Raw genomic sequence first — 13,690 nt, 5'->3', positions numbered from 1 at the left:
CTTCTTCAGAGCTTGGTTTTGGTTTTGGATTAGAAGAAAAAAGGGGAAAAAGGGAGGGGGTTTCTGGCAAATTTTAAAAAGTAAAGGGGGGGAAAAGAAGACTGTGATGCGGGAGAGAGGAGGCTCTCTTGGAGGAGAGAGCCTGCCCAAGTGACTTCAAGAGTAAGAGAAATTCCACTGGTGACACTCAAAAAAGGAAAAAAGAAAAAAATAGGGCCCTTTTTTGTTCTCTTTTTTCCCTTTTCCTCTTCTGGGTTTTTTGGGTTTTCTTCTTTTGTTTTGGGGATTTATTGTTGGGTTGTGTGTTTTCTTGTCTTGGTTTGTCTGGATTTTCTGATTTTGGGGTCTTTTACTTGATTTTTTGGGGCATTTGGGAGGTTGGTTTTTCTGGGTTTTTTATTTGATTTTATTTTTATTTTTATAGTTCAGGTCTTTTTTTTTTTTTTTTTTGAGTTCTTGTCTTGGTTGGTCTGGTTTTCTGGTTTTGGGGTCGTTTTGTTGGGTAAATAGATCTTCTTTTTTCTGTTTTCTTTTTCTTTTTCTTGTAGGACTGTTTGAGTTGATTTGGGAGGTGGGTTTGTCTGGGTATTTGGTCCTTTGGGTCTGTTTCTTGGTGGTTTTTGAGTTTTCTGGTTGAGATAGGTAGTTCCTCTTCTTTGAATTTTTCTAGTGTCCACCTGTTTATATGGTTTTCTAGGCTTTGTTTTGGGTTTTTTCCGTAAGCTTTTGTTTGGTTGTGTTTGGCTGGGTTTTGTCTAGTGTTTCTGTATATTTATCTTTATTTTATCCTGGTTTTATTTTCGGAGCATTTGGGAGGTGGCATCTTTTCCTCTATTTCTAGTGTATTTTCAGGGATTTTCCAGGCCCTTCTTTTGGGTTTTCTGGGACTTCTGTTTTGCTGATTTTTCTGGGGTTTTGAAGTGAAATTGGAGTTGGGTTTTGTGATTTTCTAGAAGCTTTCTTGTTTTGGGAGTTTGCTTGGAATATTCGGAGAAATGGCGCTTGTGATGCACAAAGATTCGTCAGCGGCAGCAGCAGCAGCGGCTAAGCAGTTGGATGCAAGCAAGTATGTGAGGTATACGCCCGAGCAGGTGGAGGCGTTGGAGAGGGTATATATGGAGTGCCCGAAGCCGAGCTCGATGCGTAGGCAGCAGCTCATTAGAGAATGCCCGATACTGTCGAATATCGAGCCGAAGCAGATCAAGGTCTGGTTTCAGAATCGAAGGTAAGAAAGGATATGAAACTGATAGAAGGAAAAAAATGCTTTTTTGTTTTTGGATTTTGTGGGGGTGTAAGGTGCAATTTTAGGGGTGGAAATGTCAATTATCCTGTTCTGTTTGCTTTTGTTTCTTTATATGGATGATATATGATTTGGTTATCTTCCATGGTTTTTTGGTTAGAGGAATGAAGAAAATGAGACTTGGAATTCGGATTTTGGACACATTTTTCTTAAAAATGGTTTGTGGGGTGTAAATGGTACTTTTAGAGGGTGGTAATATCAATTTTTTATTTTTTATTTTAATGATTTTCTTTTGGGTCCTGAAGTTAAGGGGAATGAGAGTAGGGAGTGTTAGATTTTGGGTATTTTCTTCGTTGGTTTTGTCAAAATGGTGTGCTTTTGGGATTTGGGATTTGGGATCTTTTGTCACTGTGGGAGGAAATGAGGCTTTCGAGTCAAGATGGGGTTTTTTGAGGGTTTTATACTGTCATTTTCTGGGTTGTTTTTGTAAAAAATGTAGGGAAAAAAGCCAGAAGTTGAGTTTTGAAGATATTTTGTTGGGTAATGTTTTTCTATTTTCAAATATAACTTTTCTTAATTTTATTTTCATTTTCTTATTATAAAAATTGATTTTGTGCTTTTACATATAATCTAATATATGGTAGGATTTGGATTCTTAGTTTGTTTCTTTTCTAGGAAAATGAAGAGAAATGAGGCTCCTAAGTTTTTTGGACATTTTTCTTTTTCCAGTTTTACAATGGTGTGTTGTTTTTCTTGTGCTTTTTTTTTTTTTTTCTCATACTGTATAATTTTTTAATGATGGAAGGAAACGTTACACTTTCTACTTCAAAACCTGTCTTCAATCTGTTTTTTTTTGTCTTTTTCTTTCCTTTTTTCTTATCCTGGGATAGACTACTAGGTGCATTTCCACCATTTGTTACTTAGTGTGGTGATTCAACTACCATACTCAGTGACATATATGTGTTCCATTCCATGCCATCCAAATCATGGGTCCATTGTTGATGTAGCAAATCTCATTGATCTCATTATCTTAACCATCTGATATCAGCCATTGGATTTGGGCTGTTTGCCATTTTATATTTAACCACCTATTTGATGGCCATCCATTGGATGGTTAGGATTGATCAATGTGTAGTTTTCACATTTGGGCCAATGATGTGGATTGGCTGGACAGTTGATGAGTTACCAACATTTGAGAAATAGTGGGGAGACCCCACATTTGGGCCAATGATGTGGATTGGATGGACAGTTTGTGGGTCACCAGCTTTTGGAAATAGTGGAGAAGCAGAGATTTCTTAGTTGGTGTATGAGAATGAATACATGTGCAGTACTGGTGCTTGCAAATCAATCAGTTTCTGGGTTATTTCCTTCAAAAACTTCTCAAATTTTCATCAGTTTTGCTTTTTAGATGCCGTGAGAAGCAAAGGAAAGAAGCTTCGCGTCTCCAGACAGTAAACAGGAAGCTGACTGCCATGAACAAGCTGTTGATGGAGGAGAATGACCGCCTACAGAAGCAGGTCTCGCAGCTGGTGTATGAGAATGGATACATGCGGCAGCAACTGCAGAATGTAAGCCATCCTTTACAGTAATTCTTATACTGCTTCTTTGAAGTTCAATTGAGTTGTACCTGCTGCACTTGTTGTGAGCATGCCTGGTGATCAGGACTATTGGTCTGGTGGACCATTGCATGGATGGGCCGTAGGCTGCAAGTAACGGTGATTAGACAGCTCCAACCACTGCATCTATGGGCCATTGGGTGCAAGACCATGGTTAGATTGTGGGGCAGAGCCCATTCACATTGTCTGAGGGTGTTGCCTCGTCAAATCAACTTTTGTAATTGTCACCCACAAGTGCCACTTGTACAATAGAGATGCTTTGGATACCCAGCTAGCGTACTAATGTGGTCATAGGCCATTGTGTGGAGAGCCCGTAGGTAGCCCATGACTGTGTTTGGATTGTCTTTATCTTGTTGTGGGGCCCATTCACATTGTGGAAAGGAGTGGTTCATCGAATCAACTCTCTGAATTGACACCCTCAAGTGCTGCTTGTAAAATAGAGATGTTTTGGATACTCAGCTAATATACTGATCTGCACTGTGAATCCTGAGATTAAAAGAACTATTTTTAGCCAATTTGATTGGCTGAAGGTGCATCCTCTTTGGGTGTTTTTATAGGAATTATATGGTCAATGACCCAAGGCTTTGCTTCCTACGCTCAGGTTGGGGCCCATGGTCCAGTGATCCTGGCCATCAAGGTATGTTGGGCCCCACTGTGGATGGACAATTCTAAGCTTTTGGTTCTAACAAATACATCTGCAAAGGGAAACGCACCAATTGTCCACATCCACCTGAGCTAATGCCCATGTTCAGTGGTGGGATCTTCCAATCTGGGAGGGTTTAATGCCCGTTTTCAGTGACTGGGGTCTTCCTATCTGGGAGAGTTTGGGCACATGGTCCTTCCACTGTGCGAGTGGGATGCAACATAGTGCGGCTGACAATGGGTCTGGTGAGCCTGTGGGCTAATCTGATCCAATCTGTTCCACTTCCAAGCTGGGCTCCAGCTGAGTTTTATTGGGTTTCATCTCAGGCTCAGGTTAGAATACATGCCCACTTAAACGGGTTGGCTTGGTTGATCTTTGCCCAACCTGACTGGGCATTAAGTGGCCGAACCTGTGCAACACTCCATTCAATTCTGATTCTGGGGAGTAACCAAACAGGCCCTGGACCTTTTAGCATTGCTTTCTTTTTATTCTTTGACTGATCTGACTGCCAGTCACATATCTGTCTAGCATTTCTTCATCCTCTATTTCTTACTGTACATGAGCTTAGTATTCTTATCAGGGAATGCAGTGCTTTCCTGCACTCATAATAACAATTGGAATTCCTTGTTTGACAATGAAATCTAAAAAACACTTAGTGCTATTTGGCATTGGACATCTCTTGTAATTATTATTATTGTTATTTTATTTCTTTGTTCCCATTTTTACGGCATTCAACATGAAAAGTTACATTTTGAAAGTATAATAACGGCGCTGTTTTGCGTGCAGGCATCTGTGGCGACCACGGACACAAGCTGTGAGTCCGTGGTCACTAGCGGTCAGCACCAACAAAACCCAACACCACAGCATCCGCAAAGGGATGCTAACAACCCAGCTGGGTACTAACCATATGGGCCCCATGTCAATTATTTTTTAAATCACATTCTTTAGTTGGGTTGCTATTTCCTGTTTCTTACCAATGAATTTGCTTGTTTTGGGCATCTTTAATGGACAGGCTCCTTGCGATTGCTGAGGAGACCCTGGCAGAGTTCCTCTCCAAGGCTACTGGAACTGCTGTCGACTGGGTCCAGATGCTTGGGATGAAGGTAAGATGTGGTGCACCTATATGCCTTCAACAGTGAAGAATGCTGCTTGGAAGGATGCATCTAGCATGCCTACTACAAGCACCCCAACAGTGTAAATATATAACATGCGTGTGATATCATGCTTGCTCATCTGGTGGGACAATGGTTAATGCGTACTTGCCTAAAATCAGGTAAGTCACTCTTCAGGGTGGGTCACACATGTATGCCTGATTTGTACTAATGGTTAGTGTTTTTAGCCATCCATTTTCATATACATGCGTGCCCCACCTGTTGAGTTGTCTGTCTTTATTTAATGGGCTAATGTGTCTTCACTGCAGAGGCCCACCTGATGACGGTGCCGATCTTGCTCATGTGCCATAGGTCACATGGCACTTGCCAGGTGCCAATGCATGTTCATCAACTAGGATTGTGGAACTAAATATCTTTATTGGTCTTTTGCAGCCTGGTCCGGATTCTATTGGAATCGTTGCTGTTTCCCACAACTGTAGTGGAGTTGCAGCACGAGCCTGCGGTCTTGTGAGTTTAGAACCCACAAAGGTAAGCGTGCTTGACTCTCTTTGGCGGTTGGCATTATTAGATTGAGGTTGGTACAGTGTGAGGATGCTTTGGACATTGTTTATGCAGGTTGCAGAAATCCTCAAAGATCGTCCATCGTGGTTCCGCGATTGCCGTTGCCTCGAGATAGTTACTGTGCTCCCTGCCGGGAACGGAGGGACTATAGAGCTTATTTACATGCAGGTATGTAGTATGTAGGCAGTCATCTTGGGCTGTTGATGGTCCCTTCTGTGGACTGGTAGTAATCCAAGTCCTGCTCTCCGGAAACATTCCATTGGCCTTTCCTGCATGATCATGGTAGTTAATTGGATGAATCTCACCACTCATGTGTTGTGGGGCTGTGGCTGAAATATCTAGCAAGTTCAGTCATCTGGTGGGCATGTGTACAACAAATGTGGACTGTTGGTGAACATGTTTTAGCCATCCCATTTGATGACTGGACTTGCCTATTTATGTTCTGCGGAACATATGGTGGGCCCAAACAAGTGAATGATCCCTTGTAGAATGTGGGGGGAGTATAATTTGTAATCTTACCTTGCATGTAGTCGCTGTATTTATCCACTGTTAGAAATGCTAAGGTTTATTTTCTTTCTTTCTTTACTCAAATAGACATATGCACCTACTACGTTGGCATCTGCACGCGACTTTTGGACGCTGAGATACACCACGGGTTTAGAAGATGGCAGTCTTGTGGTATGCTATGCTAGTTGACATCTCTTAGTCTTCTTCTTCTTCTTCTTCTTCTTCTTTTGCTTTATTATCATGTAGTTCTGAAGCTCACCGACTTGGCCAATTGGAGACCTGAGTTAACTCAGCCTGATGTTTGGAATGCAGATCATATTAGTGCAAAATGTTGTTGTTTGCTCAGGCACATGAAATGTTGTTTATTGAATATGAATTCTTAAAGACTAGTTTATGATCCTTTCCAAAATTCTCACCAGTACCAATAGAATATTGCCATAACCAAGAAATATGTGTTTGTAGATCTGCGAGAGGTCACTGACTCCATCAACCGGTGGCCCAGCTGGCCCGCCTGCTCCGAACTTTGTACGAGCTGAAATGCTCCCCAGTGGTTATCTGATCCGCCCATGTGAGGGTGGTGGCTCAATCATTCACATTGTTGATCACGTCGATTTAGATGTAAGTGTTTTCTGAGCTGCTCGTTCCATAATTCCTCTACAATTGACCAATGGCAGTCTCTTATTCTGGTTTTCTTGGTTTTGATGTAGGCATGGAGTGTGCCTGAGGTGCTCCGCCCGCTGTATGAATCGTCAAAGATACTGGCACAGAAAATGACAATTGCGGTAAGTGATTCAAAGCTGAATGCAAATTTTAATTATCACTTCTATAATTTACAAATGTGGCTCATAAACCACTCTTTCCTTTGAAGGCATTGCGCCACATAAGACAAATTGCTCAAGAGACCAGTGGTGAAATTGTATATGGTGGGGGCCGTCAGCCTGCAGTGCTACGAACATTTAGTCAGAGATTAAGCAGGTAATTCCGTATTTTTAGAGGAATATGCAATGATCATCGATGGAGCACTCCTAGTACCGAGGTTATAAATTGGTATATTGGGTACTGTATCATTCACCACTGATATGGCTCTGTACTGCCCATGTATGGGGCTCTGTTTCAGGCTGATACATGCGTATTGATACTGCCCATGTATGGGGACACCGACTGCATACCGGTTTCAGATGATACTTTAAACCTTGCCTGGTACCCCTATATTCATGGTGCTACTGATAGGGAGGCGGCACACCTCCCTATTTTCTGAATATGTTTTTGTATGGTTTTGATTTCTGAGGCATTTGGGAATGGAATGGAGGCCGTTTTGGTTTGGGGTTTCTTTTTGAGTCCTAGGATTAGAGGTGTACACAAGTCGAACCGAGTCGAGCTGGGCATAGCTCGACTCGGCTCGGCCACTTGCTGACCCCAGCTTGAACTCGGCTCAGCTCGGTCCTCCAGCCTGACTGTCCAGCTCGGCTCGGTTTGGTCAGTAGCTCGGGCCAGTTCGAGCCGAGTTTGCCTGTGCAGCATTTTCACAAACACATGGACTGCACCTTCAAAATCTCACTGTATGTAAAACAACAGCAGTGGTTTTACAGGTATTTCATCAAACACCTTCTAAGCAATATAAAAATCAAGAAAAAAAAGGGTATTTGTTTCATATACATGCCTTCCTTTCCATCGGCCATGCTTTGTTGAGTCATTTGATCAAACACTTGGTGAGCAACATCGATATCAAAGTAACTGAGTCACCAAACTGGTTCGATCCGAGTTCTATTCGAGTTGGGTTCGATCCGAGTCGAGTCGATCTCGGGCAAGCTCGAACTCGGTTCGAAAATTTTCCATGCTCAAAAAATCAGCTCGACTCGGCTCGAACTCAGTGTTGAACCGAGTCGAATCAAGCTTTTTCGAGTTGAGTCGAGCGAGCTAACCGAGCTAACTCGGTTCGTGTACACCCCCCCCTAGGATACATGCTATATATATGTATATTTATTTATTATTTTTTCTTCAGTGTTAGCCTGAAAAAGATGCATGAACTGCTCTGCCCAAGGACCTGTGCATGCTTGGCCCACTTTTTGGCGATCAAAATCCTTTCATAGTTGGTTCTTATCACTTGTGGTAGATTTCTTAAAAAAATAGTTCCCTTTGGATGATCCTAACCAAACCGATTGGGCCAGGTTGTATGTGGACCATTGCCTGCAACGATCCGTTTTTGATCAGATGGCTAGGATCACCATATCTAGGCCTGTATATCTCTCTTTCTTTTTAAAAAAATCTTTTGATATTGAAGCTAGGGGAAATTAATTACAGGGGTTTCAATGATGCTGTGAATGGGTTTGCGGATGATGGGTGGTCGTTGATGGGCAATGATGGTATGGAGGATGTCACTATCGCCGTTAACTCTTCGCCAAACAAACTTTTCGGTTCTCATGTTAACTCAACAATGCTCCCTACAATGGGAGGTGGTGTGCTATGTGCAAAGGCCTCGATGCTGCTCCAGGTCCATATCTAAAACCCAATAACATTCTGAGTTTTTTTATCCTTTTCTTTTCTTCGGAGGAAGAAAATGACATTTTTCCCTTCATCAAGCCTTTTTATCCGTCTTCTCTTAGAATACTTCCATGTTGGACAGTGCAGAATGAACTTGTCAGGTGCATGTTAACAGCATCTTTGAAAAGGAATCTTTTCTAGTGTCACAGAATTTATACTATTTTCTTGCATTTCCGTTTATTGAGATGCATTTTCCATTTGGTCCTGAGTCGAGTCAACCTGAATGAGACAGATCCAACACGAGTCGGGTCAAGTCCTTCCCACCAAAAGCTCTACCAGCCCCTCCAAGATGCCTGTGTTCTATAAAAAAACAGGCAGATTCACATCTCAAGCTGGCCACACCATAAGAAACGATGGGATTGAACGCTCACCCTTGAAACTTTCTTAGGGCACAAGAATTAGATCAGGTTCATATTCGTGGTTTCCTTTCATTCTGGTGTGAATGGCCATATGAATAGGTTAGATCGCATATAAACACCACTGTGGGCCCCAGTAAGGTTTCAATAGTCAGTGTTCCCATCCCCATCTGTTCCTACAGTGATGGGGACATCAGAGATACAGTGTCCAAAAATGAGGTTGCGAAACTGATGGATGGATTAGACATCACACTGACTTCGTGATGGGCCCCACAGTGCTTGCATCAAGGTATTCAAGATTCATCTGTATTGCTTGAGACTTACCCTACTTGGATGATTTGGCCCATGTCACCCCCCAGCTCACTGCCCTGTACTCGAATCTGAGTCAATCTGGATGAGGCTTAAAACCATGGCAGATGCCGTGTCTTTGCTATTTTGGTATTAGAAAAGTATTCTTCAGTACTTTTTCTTGGTAAGCAGTTGTCTACAACTTACCATGTGTTGCCTAGGTTGATAGTATATCGGAGAGAAGCATATGGTACGCTACAAAGAATGACAAAAACGGCAAACTATTCAATTACAAAAAATAAAAAAATAAAAAATCTCCATACCAAGTGGGCCTGACGAGGGGCTTAATGAGATTGTTGTAAATTCAAAGCTGTTAATTATGTCCTTGTGGTATGTAGAATGTGCCACCTGCGTTGCTTGTCCGCTTTCTGAGGGAGCACCGTTCTGAGTGGTCCGACTGTGGCATCGATGCTTATTCTGCTGCCTCACTGAAGGCTAGTCCTTATGCAGTCCCCGGTGCAAGAGCAGGTGGCTTCCCTGGCAGTCAGGTCATTTTACCTCTTGCTCATACCATTGAACACGAAGAGGTAAAACCATGCTCTTTATTCAAGGTGAAATGCATTTTATTTTATTTTTTGCTGTGTTTTCTTTATTGCATTCTAAGAGGCAGGAGTTTACTGTCCTTGAAATGTAGATGTTGGAGGTTATCAGGCTTGAAGGCCAGGGGTTCGCCCAAGATGATGCTATTTTATCAAGAGACATGTACTTGTTACAGGTCGTGTATTCTTTCTTTCTTTCTTATATATATATATATTTTAATTCTTTCTTTGGAACCCTGCTATTGTACTTGCTGGAGCTGATGTGGCATGTTTGTGCAAGATCTGAGCTGTTCATCAGGTGGGTCCCTATATACGCCACGGCTTGAAATCAATCTCATCCATTAGTGAGGTCGATAACATGCATTCATGGAGTGTGGATAGTATAGTTCTGCATATTTGTGTGTTCCACCTGTTGCTCAGACTGGCCAGAATTTTTATCGACAGAAAATAATTTGGGGCCCACTATCTGAGCTGCCTGGATCTCACATTTGCCATGAGAGTAATTGTTTTTTTTTTTTTTGAAAATTGTGTGCATGACTTCAGTGGCATGTTAATGGTGGCAGCTATGCAGCGGAATTGATGAAAATGCAGCAGGTGCATGTGCCCAGCTTGTCTTTGCTCCGATTGACGAATACTTTGCTGATGATTCCCCACTACTACCATCGGGTTTCCGTGTCATACCACTAGACCCAAAAACAGTTGGGTGGATTTCCAAGCCAATTATCTTTGCCATTTTCCTTGCCTTTTCCACCCTTGCTTTCACCATCTGCTTCAAGCATATACTACAACTATTAAGACATGTTGCAGGATGGGCCGGCGGCGACTCGAACGCTCGACCTTGCATCTGCACTTGAAGGACCAGGTGGGGCACGCCCAATTGGTGAAGCCGTTACAAATGCATATAATTTAAGATCTGTGCTGACAATCGCGTTCCAGTTTACCTATGAAAACCACCTCCGTGACAATGTGGCAGCAATGGCCCGTCAGTATGTTCGAAGTGTTGTGGGGTCAGTGCAGAGGGTGGCAATGGCAATAGCACCTTCCCGACTTGGCTCACATGTGGGGCCGAAACCGCCACCTGGGACCCCTGAGGCCCTTACTCTGGCGCGTTGGATTTGCCGGAGCTACAGGTTTGTTTGCAACTGTCTTGTGTTCCTTTTTTCCATCTACCCACTACTATTATGTCTATGCCTCTTAATGAAATCTCGAAGAATACATTCTCCATGATGTTATCATTTCATATACATTTCTTACTGCTGATTGGTCTGTTTATTGAATGAGAAATGCGAAGGAGATCCACATGAAGACAATTTAGAGCTGGCCATTTACTAGGGCCTTCTGTGAAAAATGGACAATTAGAAAACATGTGGGTCCACATTTAATTTACACGCCATTGATGGACCCCACATGTTCAACTGCTATTGCAGACGTGCCATGGTGAAAATCCTCAATGATGGCCCCACCTGTTTGACGGGATGTCATGCACAACCTGTACGGCAGATCGTTTGCACCCACTGGTGTTGAAACTGGTTCCCCCCTGGCATTTCTCATCTGAAGCTGTCTCCCTAATAGTCAAGCATGTAACTGACAAAAGAGAATAGAACTAACTAACGCTACTGATCTGCCGTTGTCTTGTTTTGCAGGTTCCATACTGGAGTAGAGCTCCTCAGGGCCGACTCTCAAGAAGGCGATTCTGTTTTGAAATTGCTGTGGCACCATTCTGATGCTATCATGTGCTGTTCATTGAAATCTAATGTAAATATCATGTTCTTCTTATCTCATTTTTGTTCTATGCAAATTTCTTATATAATTCTGCCTGTACTTTCCAGAAAGATTTCTATTATTCACTATATATTAGCCAAGGGGATTTTGATTTTTCACTATTTTATCCAGAGGGTAAAGACCCGGGTTCACCAATGGATCTCCCACTGTCCATGGATGTGCGGGAATCCCTATAAACATTACATGGGATTCTTTAGGGATACTACTTCGATTTTGGTTGTACATGGGATTCCCGCCCATCTCCAGTATATGGTGGGAGATCTTGCCAAGCAATCTCCTACATTCCAATGGAAACTCAAGGTTTCCTCATATAGTCTTAGTTATAGATTTCTGTCCCTTATTCTTTAATCCAATAAAATTGCTAGTCTTGTTATATACCATCTTCTTGTGTTGTATTTTGTGCTTGTGAGTTGATCTTTCCCACGGTTGACAAAATCATTGCAGGCATCACCGGTATTTACCTTTGCGAACCAAGCTGGCCTTGACATGCTGGAAACCACGCTTATTGCTCTACAGGATATTATGCTCGACAAGATTCTCGATGAGGGCGGTCGGAAGGTTTTGTGTTCAGAGTTTGCCAAGATTATGCAACAGGCAAGTATAATGAATGAGGACATTCTCTGTTACAGTATGATATCTTGCTTGGCCTAATAAAACCTACACGTGAGTCTGACGATCCCTGTTGCTCATATGGTCGGCCCCATAGTGGATGGGAGTTCCAAAAGAAATCCTTCCTGGCCTTGAGACCACCCCAGCTAGGATCATTTGATTGAGGAAATTTGGTATTGACCCATTTCATGGCGTAAATTTTCATTGTAATCTCTCCAAAGGCCTGCTCTCGTTGTGGGATATTCGTCTGCCTTGAGTCCGTCCCATTTGTTTGATGGCTTTGACAAGCCTTGGCTGTAACATTTCTGGGTAGAACAGGCAAATGTCGTTTTTTTTTTTTTTTCACAAATACCATGTAAATACCTCAAGACGGAATACCATCAACCCATTTCTATGGTGACCTGAAAACGGATAGTTGTAAACTACAGCAAGTCCACATTCGATGAAAGGTCAAAATCTACACATAACAAAGTTGCCCAATCCAGGCTGTCGAACTGATCAACCGTGGATGGAGTGTAGCCAGAAAATTATGCTGAGAAGTTGATAGCAACCGTCTGATTTTATCCTTGAAATTTGGCCACTTGCTGCTTTGAACCATCTATGAATATCCAACAATTGGATGGTTAGGATTTCATGATTGGTGTCATTTAAGAGATACTCAAACCACCATTCTTTTTTCTTTCTTTTTTCGTTTCCATCTAAGCATAACAACAATCTCTCCTAACCTTTTTTTTTTTTTTTCTTTGGGTAATCAGGGTTTTGCATATCTACCATCTGGAGTGTGTGTCTCAAGCATGGGCAGACCGGTGTCATATGAGCAGGCAATTGCATGGAAGGTCTTGAATGAAGAGGACTCAAATCACTGCTTGGCCTTCTTGTTCATGAACTGGTCTTTTCTTTGAACCCATATATATAGATTTCCCTAGTTTGGCTTGAGAAAACTTAAAAGACTCTCCTTCCCTCGTCTCTCTTATTATATATATACTTCTAAGTTATGAAAGATAGCCAATGCAGGTAGAGGACCCAAAGCTTTGACATATTTTGCTTAATGGAATGTGGACTAATGTATTCTTGTTAGGATTTTTTCCTGCTCCATTTTTTGTTTTTTAGTGGGCCCACATGATGTGTAAATGAAATCCAATACGTCCATCAGATGCGGGAACGCATGTTACCCCCAGAACCCAAAAATCAGTCTGATCCATGAATTAGGTGGACCAAACCATGGGGTACAAGTTGGGAGGGAACTCTCATCCTTGATTTGCATGGAAGGTTCACCATTTTGTGAATGTAGAATCTAAACTGTAGGGTCAGGTGAAAACTCTTTGATTGTTTTGCAGTTCAGGTGGGGTCCACTACAAATCAAGGGCGAGTTCCCTCTCTTACATTTGTCCGTGTTGTGGCCCACCAGGGTGTCTGATCAGGCTGATTTTTGGCACCTGGGATTATTATGAGGTGACGCATCTGTGCCGGTGTTGGATGGCCTGCATATATCATGTGGACCCCATTTGAGCAGGTATTACTTCTAGATAATGATCTGTGATGAAATGGTAGGTTAATGCATTATTCTCCTGGGGCATTTCTTAGTGTAAGAACCTGTTTGAATTTAACATAGTGGGGATTGAAATTCTCTCTTTGATCTGATGATTTGATAAGTGGTTTGAGAAATGGATGGTCCTTGTTGTGTCTATTAAAAATTTATAAACATTGGTGTCGACTGTCCATCATGTGGTGCTAACCTTCTGTTGGCCATCCTTCTCTAGTCACGATGAGATGATCATAACTAGAGAGGTCTAAAGCATTAATGTAGACTGTCCGTCATGTTGGGCCCTCCTTTCA

At 42.3% G+C, this 13,690-nt stretch overlaps 1 protein-coding gene across 1 annotated transcript; it reads left to right on the top strand.

Annotated features, from left to right (window-relative positions):
- The first annotated feature begins 457 nt into the window (after nt 1-457).
- On the top strand, nt 458-12,931 carry LOC131243697 (homeobox-leucine zipper protein HOX32). The gene is made up of 18 exons (XM_058243212.1): nt 458-1,225; nt 2,649-2,808; nt 4,286-4,395; nt 4,512-4,602; nt 5,044-5,139; nt 5,227-5,340; nt 5,767-5,850; nt 6,142-6,297; nt 6,387-6,461; nt 6,548-6,654; nt 7,981-8,170; nt 9,263-9,451; nt 9,559-9,639; nt 10,027-10,161; nt 10,271-10,593; nt 11,107-11,218; nt 11,690-11,839; nt 12,610-12,931. Exons 1-18 carry the CDS (start codon nt 996-998, stop codon nt 12,754-12,756), a joined length of 2,550 nt encoding a protein of 849 aa, XP_058099195.1. The 5' UTR covers nt 458-995; the 3' UTR covers nt 12,757-12,931.
- Nucleotides 12,932-13,690: the final 759 nt, after the last annotated feature.

This window comes from Magnolia sinica, chromosome 1 (genome assembly GCF_029962835.1).
Source record: "Magnolia sinica isolate HGM2019 chromosome 1, MsV1, whole genome shotgun sequence".
Classification (NCBI taxonomy): domain Eukaryota; kingdom Viridiplantae; phylum Streptophyta; class Magnoliopsida; order Magnoliales; family Magnoliaceae; genus Magnolia; species Magnolia sinica.
The sequence above is the reverse complement of the archived record's forward strand: the minus strand, read 5'-3'. Positions and strand labels throughout refer to the sequence as shown.

What these genes read in the sequence shown, in the direction of transcription:
- LOC131243697 (XM_058243212.1), top strand. Translation starts at nt 996, where the DNA reads ATGGCGCTTGTGATGCACAAAGATTCGTCAGCGGCAGCAGCAGCAGCG. An exon ending in TTGATCACGTCGATTTAGAT is followed by an intron (nt 6,298 to 6,386) that starts GTAAGTGTTTTC and finishes GTTTTGATGTAG; the next exon opens with GCATGGAGTGTGCCTGAGGT. An exon ending in AGGCCTCGATGCTGCTCCAG is followed by an intron (nt 8,171 to 9,262) that starts GTCCATATCTAA and finishes TGTGGTATGTAG; the next exon opens with AATGTGCCACCTGCGTTGCT.